General features: G+C 40.2%; 1 protein-coding gene across 18 annotated transcripts in view; it reads right to left on the bottom strand.

The window, feature by feature from the left end:
- The window catches only part of PUM2 (pumilio RNA binding family member 2), a 106,193-nt gene that overhangs the window by 37,944 nt on the left and 53,868 nt on the right, over positions 1–14,381 (bottom strand). For all 18 annotated transcript variants that reach the window (XR_006289347.1, XM_043542212.1, XM_037894011.2 and 15 more), the window contains 3 exons: positions 13,163–13,288; positions 9,656–9,792; positions 6,705–6,843 (listed from right to left, as the gene is read on the bottom strand). Coding sequence is in view for 17 of the 18 variants with exons in the window: in XM_043542212.1 (XP_043398147.1) it covers positions 6,705–6,843; positions 9,656–9,792; positions 13,163–13,288 (402 nt within the window). In the remaining variant the exon portion in view is untranslated. The remainder of the gene's footprint in view (positions 1–6,704; positions 6,844–9,655; positions 9,793–13,162; positions 13,289–14,381) is intronic.

Below are 14,381 nucleotides of genomic sequence, written 5' to 3'. Positions count from 1 at the left end.
TCAAGTGATCCACCCCATTGTCCAGTCCCAGCTTCTGGCAAACAAAGGCTAAGGGACATCCAGAGCATAGGGTTGTATCCCTGATCATCTTGACCAACAGCCATTGATTCACCTATCCTAACTTCCAACTCATTTGTTGTTCTGACCATGTAATCCAACATCCACTAGCTACTCTTTCCTCACATCAAATTCAACCTTCTTGTCCTTCACTATTTGGTTATTTCCTTGTCATCTACTTGCCTGTCACTTTGCCAGTGCTGCAAACCTCTGTCCACTTCTGCCACAACCATCTTTGTGTTTTCTTCCATGCTGTCTTTTAAGCATGGGCTGCCCATCCCACCACAATGTCCTCCTTCAAATCCCTCAAGACCCATCTCTACCATTATACCTATGGAAACTGTCAACGGAAAAATAGATGGCCATTGGAAACTGATGATAGCTATTATCTATATCCTATAACTTAGGCAAATGTTTAAAATGACTGAACAAATCAAGTTATGCACATAGGGAGTCGAAGTAATGGCAAGTTCTTTTTAGTCTTACTCCTTTAGCTATTCCCTTCAATTGTTTGTTATACCAACTAGTTGAATCTTATCTCAACTGAAATGTTAAGCTCTTCAGAGCAGTGACCCTCATTCTTCTATATGTATATACATCATCTAGCAGAATGGGGTCCTGTCCCTGATTGTGACTTCAGAGCACTACCATAATATAAGCAGTACAATCTCCCTTTGCTGAGGCAGGTTGTAGTGCCACGGGATAGCCTATATGCTTACTAGGATTCACACAAGCACTTTATCCAGGACCTTGTGTACTATTTGAATTTGACTGACGGTCAAAGTCCCTGGGATAGGGTAAAGCATCTAATATTAGATGCAAAAACAGTCTCTCTCCACCCCGGCCATCTCAACACTACCAAGGCTCATGCTGCACCAAGTCACCAGCAGCAGACCTGTACTAAAACAAGGACAAGATGAGTCAACGAAGCAGATCTTGATGATTCAGTCAAGACTGGACACCTCATCCATGATCAGACCATGGGTGATGATAATGCAGTGTCATCTGTCAGTAAAACTAATCATGATGTGATGAAGTTGAGACTACTGCCAGACTTTACCCTGTGAACGCACATCTGAGACTGTCCAATTTTTATTTTTTTTAGATTTCCTGATACCGAGTAATATTGTCTACACACTAAAATAAGCAGACTGAGCTAAGGTAATTGTACAGATTGAACCCCAAACTCTCTTGGCTTTGGTGGTTTCGAACAGAATATTTTCACAGGATGTATTTATTTTTTAAAAGTCTAATACAAATAAAAATAGAAAAAAAAATTACTGAACTAAAAAGTAACTTGTATTTGAATTGCTTCATTTTGTATTCAGGATAATAGGTTTTATACACTGTGCTTCCATGTTGTGAGATTTAGAAGCCAAAGATAAATCTTTTATAAGATGGAAACAGTTGAAACAATAACAGCGCTACTAGAAACCACATGTATTCACACCACACTTCATAATTAAACTGAACAAATGAGTTTAACATGAAAGCTGTTCTGAATACAAAACTGAATAAAACACCTGCCTTAAAAAAAGACTGCATTAAGGTGAAGTTTTTTATGCACGTGTGTGTCCAAATATGGTCTCTGAAACAGAGTTCTGAAAGGTTGGAAACTCAAACAGGAACTTAAAAAACCCTTGTAAAATATCCCTTTCTTTTCTCTCCTTTGAAGATCGATTTTAGCTTGAACTTAGTGCATGTTGCTCAGTAAAGTTAGAACAGATCCAGTTAAAGAGACCAGAATGGAGCTAGCTGCTGCTACATTGTTTTAAGAACTTATAGGGTCAGTTTTCACAAATTAAACACAGGTTAATGTGTGCACCTCATTTATGTGCAAATACCCTGTGTGTGTTAACAAAAATCATGGAACTGGTTTTATATGTGGTCACATAGCTGCAGATTTTGGAGCCTGCATGCACTGAATGTATTCACAGATGGATATGTGGATGTCATTATGTATGACTAACTTTGCAAACCTGGCCCACGGGGTTTAACATCTCAGGCTAAACTCTATCTGTAGACTGAGAATTTGCTTACCTGATCATTTTCTTTTAGTAGCTTATCTCCTCTTTTATTACTAATGGAGTAATACATTAGTAGAATTTGGAGGCAATCCAATGTTATTGCTGGAGGCTTCAGGATTAAGCCCCAGCCTTCAGCTCAGGCCACCAGAATTCTTCCAAAGCTGTAGAAACACTCCAGCAACTGATTACCACCATTAAGATGAAGACTTGATATATAATTGCCTTAAGGATAATTAAAATGTTTAAGTCTCCCTTTAGAAAAAAAATTCAATTTGTTACAAATTATATTCCATACATTTATCAGATTATCAAGGTGGGATGAATGAGGAAAGAAGATGCTAACAGAAATAAAATTATCAGGTATGAAATTTCTCATTCTGTCACATGACTTCTCTCCTCAATTCATCATTAATGGGAAGTAGTGAGCTGTGAATCACAAAAGCACGTGTGCATGCAACCACATGAGAGAGGTTTTATTATTAAAGTAGAATAGGCTGAAAAGCAAGTAACCCACAAGAGCTTTGTAATTTAAGGAATTATGTGGAAGTGAACCCTGTAGCATTTGTCTACCAAAGAATCCATCTGCAGAGGAATGGAAATTTACTTGGCAAATCTTCCTTGGATGAGGCTCAAATCTTCCCCCAAACACACAGGCACACAGCACCACTAGGAACCTCGTAAAAGGAACTTCAATTCTTATTCTACAAATAGTTTCCCAGATGCCTAGCATGCTAAACGGTGCAGTATTTTAACATCTTGCTGGGAAACACTGGAGAGGCTCGAAGGCCCTGGCATTTTGGATGGAATGAGATGAACAGGGTACAGTTGGCCAGTGTACTTCTCATGTTTGTGGGAAGGAAGCATGTGTATGCATAGGGTATTTCCCTAGGCTGTTTACAGGTGAGACAGAGCATACTTTCATGCTGGCCTGGGGACTACCCAATCGAGGACAAATACCTTGCTTGTGGGAGTGGCCTGACAGATGTCACTGGGAGCCTGAAAGGATGCCTGCTTACTCCCCCAGCTGCCTAATACCCATGTTAATATTTTAGTAATTATCTAATACTATTCAGAACTTCATTCAGTAACTCAGCCCTGGTCTACACTAGGAACTGGCATTGGTATAGCTACATCTCTAACCCATGAGAGACGCAGCTATACCGACCCAACCCCTGCTGTAGACAGTGCTAGGTTGAAGAAGAATTTTTCTGGTAACCCAGCTACCGCTTCCCAGTGAGGTGGATTATGCTGATGGGAGAACCACTCCCCTTGGCGGAGGTAGCATCTATAACTAAGCTCTACAGTGCAGACATACTCTCAGAGTTATTTTAAACAAGAGAGGGGATTTCTTTCATAGAATTACAGGAAGTAAGAAAGTAAAAAAGCAAAAGAGGCAGACTGAAAGAATCCCTCCATCAAACGCTATTCAGGGCTTGTCTACACTTAAAATGATGCAGTGGTGCAGCTCCACCCTTGCAGTACTTCAGTGAAGAGCTACCTATGCTGACAGGAAGGTTTCTCCCACTGGCGTAGGTATTCCATCTCCCTCAGAGGTGGTAGTGTGGGAAAATTCTCCTGTCAGCCTAGCGCTGTCTACCTTGGGGGTTAGGTTGGGTTAACTGTGTTGCTCAGGGGTGTGGATTTTTCACATCCCTTAGTGATGCAGGTATATAAACCTAACCTATAAACCTTCCTGGCTATGTTCCCTCTAATTTTTTCCATCCATGTGTGGAATGAATTTTGATATGTGCACCAATATTGAGGCAATGTGCGGACGTGCGCCACCAGTAGAAACAAAAAAAATCTAGATAAAATATATATTTTTAAAAAGTTACCATAGGGATTACTCCATCCAGGACAGGTTAGGCATTTTAGAACTCACTACTCAAAGAATTAAATTTAAGCATAAGAGAAATAAAATTATGAAATGCATACACCAGTCAAAAACTAAAACAGCAGCACTTTGAAATAATAAAATTACAGAGAATGTGTGCGCACTGCAGGAAGTACCACCACCAGTTTGTGTTGGGAGGTGTGTGTGTGTGAGAGTGTGTGTGTGTGCGCGCTAGATGATGGGGAAGTGTATGAGAGACTGTACACGCTCTCTTGAAGCAGAGGGGCACTCACCAGAAGGCTCGTTCAGACCGCAGCAGCTGCTAGCAGCTCCATCCTGCTCCTGAGCCTTGTCCCCCCTCCCGTGGTCTGCAGAAATGGGGTATACGGGTGGTGGGAGACACCCTGACATCAGCACCCCACTTCTCCCTCCACTGTGCACAGCAAGGAGGGCCCTGGGAGCAGCTGGCCAGGGGCTCCAAGGCAGAGGGTAGGAGCAATGCATCTGCAGAGCAGCATGGGGAGGGGCACCTGAACAAATGTCACCAGATGCGTGCGGCTCTGCTAATCAAGTGTTCCAAGTGCGCTGCACTTGACTGACTCTTGGGCTGCCGCACAGCTTAGAGGGAACACTGCTTCCCAGTGTAGACCAGGCCTCAGAGAGGGAAACATATGAGACTTTTCAATGTAGAGGACATCTAGATAGTGGCCCAGCACAGACAGGAATGGTGAAGCCTTGTTTGCGCCCTAAGCGAAGTCTGAGAGCGGGGAAAGAATCCAGGTTCATGATGGTGCAACTCCATGGGGAATGTAACCTTCATGTACCTCTGTTCTGGTCACAGACTGCCTATTGTGCAGATTATGCTTTAACGTGGAGCCATCCTACAGAGTAGGGAAAGAGAGACCCCTTCCTGCCTGAGCCCCATGCCCTGGCAGAGTGAGGGTCTATTGTCTGAAAACCAGAAAGGTGCAATTCCCATTAAACTGATGGTTGAGCATTGCTTTACAGGAGTGACGGGCTGCATGCTGCAGCGTGGATGAGGGAGGCGCTGGTTAGCCTGCTCCACAGCACTGTAAATGCAACTCTGTGAGAAGAGCCCCAGCAAAGACTTCCTCAGCATGGAAAGGCAAAGGAGAATGGGTTTAAACCCTGATTTTTATCCCACCTAACAATATGACTTGTTAAAATAATCATCCCACTCTTAATGTGTTTTTTGGAACCCAAAGTCTTTGGAGTTTGCAAGACTCACAACTAAGCAGGCTGTGAGGAGTTCTCTCTGCGGGAATTCACATGCTCCTGGTTGAACCTCCCACAGTGGAGAAGCAACTTCTGGCAGAGGTTGAGGCCCTATACACCTGTCCCTCTCAACACCCACATCCTGGCAAAGTGCAAAGGATGGTGACTTGTTGTAGCTGGGTATAACCTGCACTCTCATGCTCCATCTCCTGGCAGAGCACAAGAGTCAGTGGCTTGTGGCAGCAGGGCACAAGCTGCCCTTTGAGGCTCCTGAAAAGCTGCTTATAGCACTTCTAACTCGGGTCAATGCTTGCAGGGCATCATCGCTTGCTGTTGTGAGGGGAAGAAGGAGCCTGATTGAGAGGTGCTCTGTCGGAGAACACAAAGGTTAGAGACTCACTGCTCCAGTGATTCCTCACCTTAGGCGATGGAGAGAGCAGCTAGAAGCTGAAATGAAATCACCACTACATGAAAACAAATTGAAGTTATGAAACAATCTGGCCAGGAGAAACTGAAAGGACAACCTGTTCAGCTGCTGGAGTTAAAAATATTTGGTAGTCTGAGCTGAAAGGGGGCTTAGTTGTGCAGCCTCCACCAATACTGGACTGCCTCCAAATTCCACAGGTGAGGGGCAACACCCCAATAGTGATAAATGAGAGAAGCCATGCAGTATGCAGCCATGATGCTACTTTCCATCAATTGAGGGTAGATGATAGCACTTTCTAAAATTAAATTAAGAAGAAAAAAGGGAAAAACCTCAAACATGTTTGTATTGACATGAGGGCAAGGAAAATGGTTAAGCTGTTCTGGCTCATGAAGTTGTATCAAAGTTCCGAAACTGTTCAACAGCAGTTTTGATCTTTTACTGCAATGCATTGTGCATTTTATCACGTACAAATAATGAGAATGCACTAGGATGAACATTTTCTCTACACAAAAGCTATGAAGCATACACTATTTCACTGCAGAGAGTCTAAAGCTCTGGAGACTGAAAGAAGTTTAAAATGTGCAGCTTTGTTTTAATTCTCTTGCAAGCCTCATAGGTACCAAAAAATGCAGAAGATCTATTTCAAACCCATCATCAGAGGTAATTAAGCAGTTTCCATCATTGTAAATTCTCCGTTTCAGTGTTGTTAAGAGTTATGTGATATAAGTATAAAATTTATTCTACAATTCTTTTGGCATTAGAGGCAGTGACAATTCTGAGTTTTCAAGTGGATAATAACAGAATTCCTTTGGAACTGCTATGGGGCATTATCAATTTATAAGATTTCTTAGATGTACTAAAAACTAAATACATTAATTGAAAAGACAAAGATATTTAAAATGATATAACAGCTAAAAACAAGTTGAAAGAAAACCTCTAGTATTTGAAAAACTGTGTCAAGATTTTACCCAAACTAAACAAGCATAAAGTTGTACAGAGATGAACGCCAAATAGCCTATTACAAATATAACAGGATTTTAATATATAGTTAACTTTATTTCTAATAAAACCAATATTTTAACTCAAACTGATTTTTAATTTCCTTAATCCATCAATTATATACCTGGCATGCCTGTAGCAAGACCCTGACCAAAAGCCAAAGCTGGATTTGCGGCCGCAGCTGCTGCAAGTGACTCTGCCTGTTGCCCTTGCTGACCCTGATTGGGAGTAAGAGGGCGCTGACTTGCTCCAGCACGCAGAACCTACAAAAGACCAATATGATACTATTTTCTTAAAAGCTGAGTACAAAATCAATTATACGCTATAAAAGGTCTAGGACAGCTGGTTTGTGTATTTAATGCTTTTTAGTTCTGAATTTAATATTCTGAATACCCCACCTTAAAGTGCATAAACATATAAAAGTGTAACAGGTATAGACTACTTTGCTGAAAGTACTGTAGCACAAGAGACCTAGGTTCAAGGATTGCCTTGGGTCTTTTGCTAGCCAGGACAATAGAGATCGAGAATATTTTAGAAATGGCTGTGATTCTAGAAGAAAGTAAAATTGTAAAAAGTCCTCCTAAATCTATAAACACATCTGTGAATCCAGACAATTTATTAACTGAAAACCGATCCTTACCTGACAAGCACATAATATAGTAAAAATAAATAGAATAAAATAAAATAAAATAAAAATAAAATAAAATCTTTACCCTCACATTCCACCAATTTAAAATTTTTATTCCTGGACATTCCATAACTTGAAGGAATTTATCTTATGCTTTGAAAATTTACGAATTGTAGTTTGTAAATACTTACTTAACCTATCCCCCACCACTACTCAAAACACATCCTTTATCAATATCCAATCTTCTGGAGGTTAATAAGTGAACTTGATTTTGTTTCAGGTTTTTAACTCCTCTACCCAATTATGACAAATATGCCTTATATCTTGTCACCTATTTGACAAACAGTCCTTTTTCCACACACAAATTTGGAAAGAAAAATGCAGTTTAGCTAGTCTTACACCTATGTGTTCCCGCACAAATATCTTGCATGCAAATTATTTATAGGAACAACTGATTTTAACCTAAACTTTTTAGTTAGGCAACCCACCAACTGCATTTTGACCTTTTTGGGGACCCACCATTTATTTATATATTTACACACACACACAAAACTACTGCGTGCTAGGAGCTGTCACACAGGGCTGGGGAGCACCATTTGAACTGGGGAGGCCCTCCTACCCTCCCAGCCCTTCAACCTCCTAATCTCCCTCCTCTCCACTCCACTCCCCCACCAGCCCAGTCCCCAAGCTCCCTGCACGACTAACCACCTCCCCACCCAAGCCCCTTTGCTCTAACTCTTGAAGCCTGCCCCCTCCCTGCAGCACCAGCCAGCCCCTCTCCCCAAGGCTGCTGACTGTCCATTTGCTGGCTCTGGCCACTTCCTCCATGCTGCTGCTGCCTGGGACCTGTTCCCTGTGCTGCTGCCCCAGATTAGCAGAAGAGAGAGAGTGTAGAGATAGAGCACTTATGGCAGACATGCCGTGTGTGTGCGCGCGCACGTGCTTAAAGTGTCTGAAAATCACTGGTGACCCACCTAGACCCTTCCTGGGACCCACTATTTGGGAAACAGGGTTAGATATTCATTCAATAGATGAGAAAAAATTCTGCAAGGAAGAGAGGCTGTTCAACTCTCAAGATAGTTCATCAGTGACAAGTAACGACTAGCAACTGCTTTAAATGGGAGGAAAGATCCAGTTATATAGGCTTCTAAGGCGAGGGTGCAATTTTGGAATTTGAGAGAATGGAAATTCAATAAAAGACATTACTAGTAAATTATATATTGGCTAAGGATGGCATTGAATGTTTTGTTGTTTTGAGTAAAGGATAATAAAAAGTATCAGATATATATCCTACATAAGATTTATTTTTGTCTTTAGGAAACATTTTTGTAATGGCTTCAAGCATTACATCACAATTGCCCTCACACAATGAATGGGATTTTAAAAAAAAATCATAAAAACGAATCTTATAAAAATGAAGCAATCTAGAGTTAAAGATTAATGGAATTAAAGTAGTAAAAATATCATTTCAATAAATAAAATGGTGAGATTAATTTCAGTGATATATTTTAGTTACTATAATTTCTTGATTTGTCAAAACAAAAATAACCCATGGCAGGACACAATGTCAAAGCACATTATCTTCCTGTATAGAGCAACGCAAATGGAAAAACTACGATTATTTTTTAAAATTAGAGAGAAAAACAAAAACCCCCAACAATATACTATTTTCCAATAGGTGGAAAATTACTAGAGCTACTACAGCACAACTGCACCCTGCTGCAGCACTATAAGAAGAACTTCAAGAGGACGTGGCAGTCTTTATCCTGATTTCTTTTCTTGTTGTTGACTGTTAAAATCATTTTAAACTTTATATGAATGTTTGAGAGATTATTCATGCAGCACTAGTTACAAAGGGCTTGTCTACACTTGAAACACTACAGCAACACAGCTGCTATGTCACTGTAATGCTTCAGCGCAGACACTACCTATGCTGACAGAAGGGTTTTTCCTGTCAGGGTAGTAATCTACCTCCCCTGCAGGCAATACCTTTGACCTAGCGCTGTCTACACTGGGGTTAGGTTGGCTTAATTACGCCACTCAGGGTGTGGATTTTTCACACCCCTTAGACACATAGCTGGGTTGCCCTAACTTTTTAGTGTATATTAGGCCTGAGCATTAAAACCCACCTTCAATTAAGTTATAGCAACCCAGACGAAGGAAGCAATTTTTAATGTATTCTTTTTAATTAGGATTGCAACAGTAGACAAATAAGGAAAAAAATAATATGAATGAATTTAAGAAATGAGAACTAGTCAAATACTAACCAAAACTTTTAGTATACAGACTGTTGAAAAGCACAAGAGAAAAGTCTGAAGAATGACATGCAATTTTTGTTTACAATTCCAGCTGAATTTTTTTTTAAACTGGTATTTTGAAGTGGCAAACCTTATACAACTTTTTTTTTTTTTTAAATACTGTTCCTCTGCATGAAGATTGTACTCTACCTGTTGCTGTCCTTGTGCTTGTGATGCTGCCTGTTGATTTGCTGTGGTGTTTGCAGCTGTAGCTTGCTGCTGAAATAAATTGGCTGGATATACTCCCCATGGTACTCCATAGTACTGAGGAGGGACCACTGCCGGACCTAACAAAACACATTATTTTCAATTTACTGTTGTTCATCAAAATTATTATTATTCATATTGCAATAGCACCTATAAACTCTGATCGGGATTTTCACTCTACTGTGCTAGTTGCTGAATGAACATCACACAGAAGACATCATTATCCCTAACACAAATTAATCTACTTTCAATTTTACAAAGAGAACTTGCATTGTAATTGTCAAGAGCTCTTAAATAAATCTTGTATTTATTGTATCTATTTTATCTATTGTATCTTATCAGACTTGTATCTATTTTAAAAGATCCACTTGATTCAACTAATGAGCTTCATTTTAACCCCGCTTTTCTGGTCTGAAACATTAACAGAAGAACACAAGAAAGGCTGATATACTTAGAACAACAACTACCGTGTATATGAAAAATATCAAGTCACTGTTTCTGTTCTTTGAATGCAGCCGTTTGGTTAGACAGTCAACCCTGACTAAGTTTTAAGCACATAACTGATAACTATAACTGCACTATAAGGTGGGTAGAAAGCTGGCTAGATTGTCGGGCTCAACGGGTAGTGATCAATGGCTCCATGTCTAGTTGGCAGCCGGTGTCAAGTGGAGTGCCCCAGGGGTCGGTCCTGGGGCCGGTTTTGTTCAATATCTTCATAAATGATCTGGAGGATGGTGTGGATTGCACTCTCAGCAAATTTGCGGATGATACTAAACTGGGAGGAGTGGTAGATACGCTGGAGGGGAGGGATAGGATACAGAAGGACCTAGACAAATTGGAGGATTGGGCCAAAAGAAATCTGATGAGGTTCAATAAGGATAAGTGCAGGGTCCTGCACTTAGGATGGAAGAATCCAATGCACCGCTACAGACTAGGGACCGAATGGCTAGGCAGCAGTTCTGCGGAAAAGGACCTAGGGGTGACAGTGGACGAGAAGCTGGATATGAGTCAGCAGTGTGCCCTTGTTGCCAAGAAGGCCAATGGCATTTTGGGATGTATAAGTAGGGGCATAGCGAGCAGATCGAGGGACGTGATCGTTCCCCTCTATTCGACACTGGTGAGGCCTCATCTGGAGTACTGTGTCCAGTTTTGGGCCCCACACTACAAGAAGGATGTGGATAAATTGGAGAGAGTCCAGCGAAGGGCAACAAAAATGATTAGGGGTCTAGAGCACATGACTTATGAGGAGAGGCTGAGGGAGCTGGGATTGTTTAGTCTGCAGAAGAGAAGAATGAGGGGGGATTTGATAGCTGCTTTCAACTACCTGAAAGGGGGTTCCAAAGAGGATGGCTCTAGACTGTTCTCAATGGTAGCAGATGACAGAACGAGGAGTAATGGTCTCAAGTTGCAATGGGGGAGGTTTAGATTGGATATTAGGAAAAACTTTTTCACTAAGAGGGTGGTGAAACACTGGAATGCGTTACCTAGGGAGGTGGTAGAATCTCCTTCCTTAGAGGTTTTTAAGGTCAGGCTTGACAAAGCCCTGGCTGGGATGATTTAACTGGGAATTGGTCCTGCTTCGAGCAGGAGGTTGGACTAGATGACCTTCTGGGGTCCCTTCCAACCCTGATATTCTATGATTCTATGAACTCCCATAACAATTCAAAGTTGTTCAACTGCTGTACCAGATGGTAGCTTACACCCAACTCTTGATGAGGGACAACAGTAATTACTTTCTGGACACACTTTATATTCAAGTTACTTCTACAAATAGTTTACAAAAGGTTAAGAAATGATGAACAGATATTTTAATAAATGGTTAATCAATTGTTCTAGAATGAACTCTAGAACAGGTGAACTACCATCATGGCCATCTACAGCACCTTCTACTGACTTGCTCTTAATCATCTATAACCCATACGTACTATGCTCATCTATAACATGTTTTTAACATCTATTAATTGGTTATAAACCATTTATAATTGAAACCTTACTACAAAGCATAACCCTACTCTGCAGGGATAGGATTGAGAAAAATTACTAGTTTTGAGGTCAAATTTGGTTGTTTCCACTGTAAGTAATTTTTCACAAGCTTTATCAAAGTTGCTGAGGGTTGGACGAACCACTTTGCAAATTGAAGCTACCACCACCAAAAATAAAGTGTCCGTGTTCCTGGTCTATTGGTGTTGAACAGATCAAAAGGAAACATTCCAGTTCATGAACTTCAGTCCCCAATTAGTTTATTAAGTAGGAGTTCCGTTGTAAATGTAAATGATCACCACTATAATCCAAACAGATACATGCATGTGGTCAAACAACTTCTGGGAGTGGGACACACAAGAGGGTTCACACTGTAACAATAAACACCCTTCTGGTAGAATCTTGTAAAGTTAGAAACACTTACATAACATTCAGTAGTCAAAGCTTACATGTAAAAGTATGCTCAAAGTCAGTTTTATCCCACATTAACAAATCACTTCAGATTCCGCAGCATAAACCCAGCCTATCCTGCCTAAACCAAAGAGCTTCCCATAGCAACTTTCTTGGCCTTTTTTCTTCAACACTCCTGATTCTACACTTCCTCATTCTTTATCCCTTTTCTCGTTTGCAAATACAACCCTGCGATTTTCCTTTGACACTCACACATGCTAGATCACATCCTTCAAACTGGGTTGAGATACTGTCTTAGTTTTTGAAGCCCAACATTTCCAGTCTACTTGTGATATAAAAAAACCTAGCAGTGAAAGGCTCTTAACCATCATTTCTAATCACCTTGCTCATCAAATGCCACAGTTCTCATGTATTGTGTGCATATTTTAATATTCCTTTCCACCTCCATTACTGGGAGACAACAAACTTAAAATCTAAATCACTTTCCGAAATGTCAGAAGCAGTTCCAAATACTCCATTTGCCCTGAGTACTCTGCAATATTTGTGGTTTTACATCAGACCTTCCTATTTAAAGGTATTTTTTCCACATCCTGTTGCTGTGTGAAAGACTCATGCAAACAGGGAATACACTGTCTACTGGATAGAGTACTAGACAGAGACTCAAAAGACATGATTTTCTAATCTCAGTTCTATCAATGACCTGTTGAGTCACCTTGGAAATACACTTAACAGCTCTGGGATCTCAGTTTTTCCATTTTTAAAAAAGGAACAACAATACTTAATCTTTTTCTATAATTTTCAGATATAATATTAATAAAAAATATTCTAGACAGAGCAATCTTTGATATTATTTGCAATAATTAAGAGTACAAAATATTCAGAAAGAAAATGCAGTTTATTAAGTGGATTGTGCCCTCTTAATTATTCATAGAAAAAAATCTTCAAAACTACAAATATTGATTTATCATTTTCTCAATAAAAAAAATTTATAAATGCATTTTACTATTTTCAAATTCTAATCAGTAAATTATAATAAAAATTGAGAAAAATTGTTGTTACCTGCTAGTGTTGCTGCTGCAGCTAACCCTGCTGCAGTGTACGGGTCAGTACCTGGAGGAGCGGCACTGATAATGTACGGGTTTGGCACAAAAGCAGCTGGAGCCAAGCCTGCTGAGAATACCCCTGCTATAGTAACAAACAAAGATTTAATTTTAGCGAACAGATCCAACAGACATTATTGCACATTTAATCAATGTGATCACAAGTTATACCTGTATTAAAACAACTACTGCATGTACTCTTCTTGATGTTTTGAAGTGAAGACTAAGTAGCAGAGAAATCATTACTTTCATTTTTTCTAACCACAAAATCTCTGCCCTAACCCCATTCAGTTATGCCAGATGAGGGCAAACAAATAAATAGAGAAATTTTATAAGTGCTTATATGCAAATACAAGAAATCTAAAAATTAAGATGAACTAAGATGAACTTGAGGGCCTGCTATTAAATGAGGCTATTGATATAATAAGCATCAGAGAAACTTGGTGGAACAATGATAATTAAGGTTTTAGTCACTGGTATATTTAATAAAAGTCATGGACAGGTCATGGGGAGTAAACAAAAACTCACGGCCCGTGACCTGTCCATGACTTGTACTATATACCCCTGACTAAATGTTGGGTGGGGAGGGAGCGCAGGAGTGCCACAGGTGCTCAAGGGGGGTGGAGGAGTGTTGAAATGCAAAGATTTTTTAAAAACGCTACAGAAGCTCAACCTAAATGTATACCCCAAATAAAAACACAAAAAACAGTAAGAGGACCCCCCCCCCCGCCCCCAAAAAAGCTACCACTGCTAAACAACACAGTAAAAGAAGTGGTTGAAGACAAAAAGACATCCCTTTAAAAACTGTCAAATCTTACTGAGGAAAACAGAAAGGAGGATAAACTCTAGCAAGTCAAAAGTATAATTAGGCAGGCCAAAAAAGATTTTGAAGAGCAACTAGCAAGACACAAAAACTTACAGCAAAATTTTTTTTTTGTAAGTACATCAGAGGCTGGAAGCCTGCCAAACAATTAGTGGGGCCACTGATGATGGAGATGCTAAAGGAGCACTCAGAGAAGACCAGACCATTGCAGAAAAGCTAAATGAATTCTTTGCATCGGTCTTCACTGCAGAGGATGAGAGGGAGATTCCCACATGTGAGCTACTCTGTTTAGGTGATAAATCTGAGGAAATGTCCCCAGTTGAGGTATACAATATACATGTGCCTGTGTCAGTCC

The sequence above is a fragment of the Chelonia mydas genome, chromosome 3 (assembly GCF_015237465.2).
Source record: "Chelonia mydas isolate rCheMyd1 chromosome 3, rCheMyd1.pri.v2, whole genome shotgun sequence".
Lineage (NCBI taxonomy): Eukaryota > Metazoa > Chordata > Testudines > Cheloniidae > Chelonia > Chelonia mydas.
The sequence above is the reverse complement of the archived record's forward strand: the minus strand, read 5'-3'. Positions and strand labels throughout refer to the sequence as shown.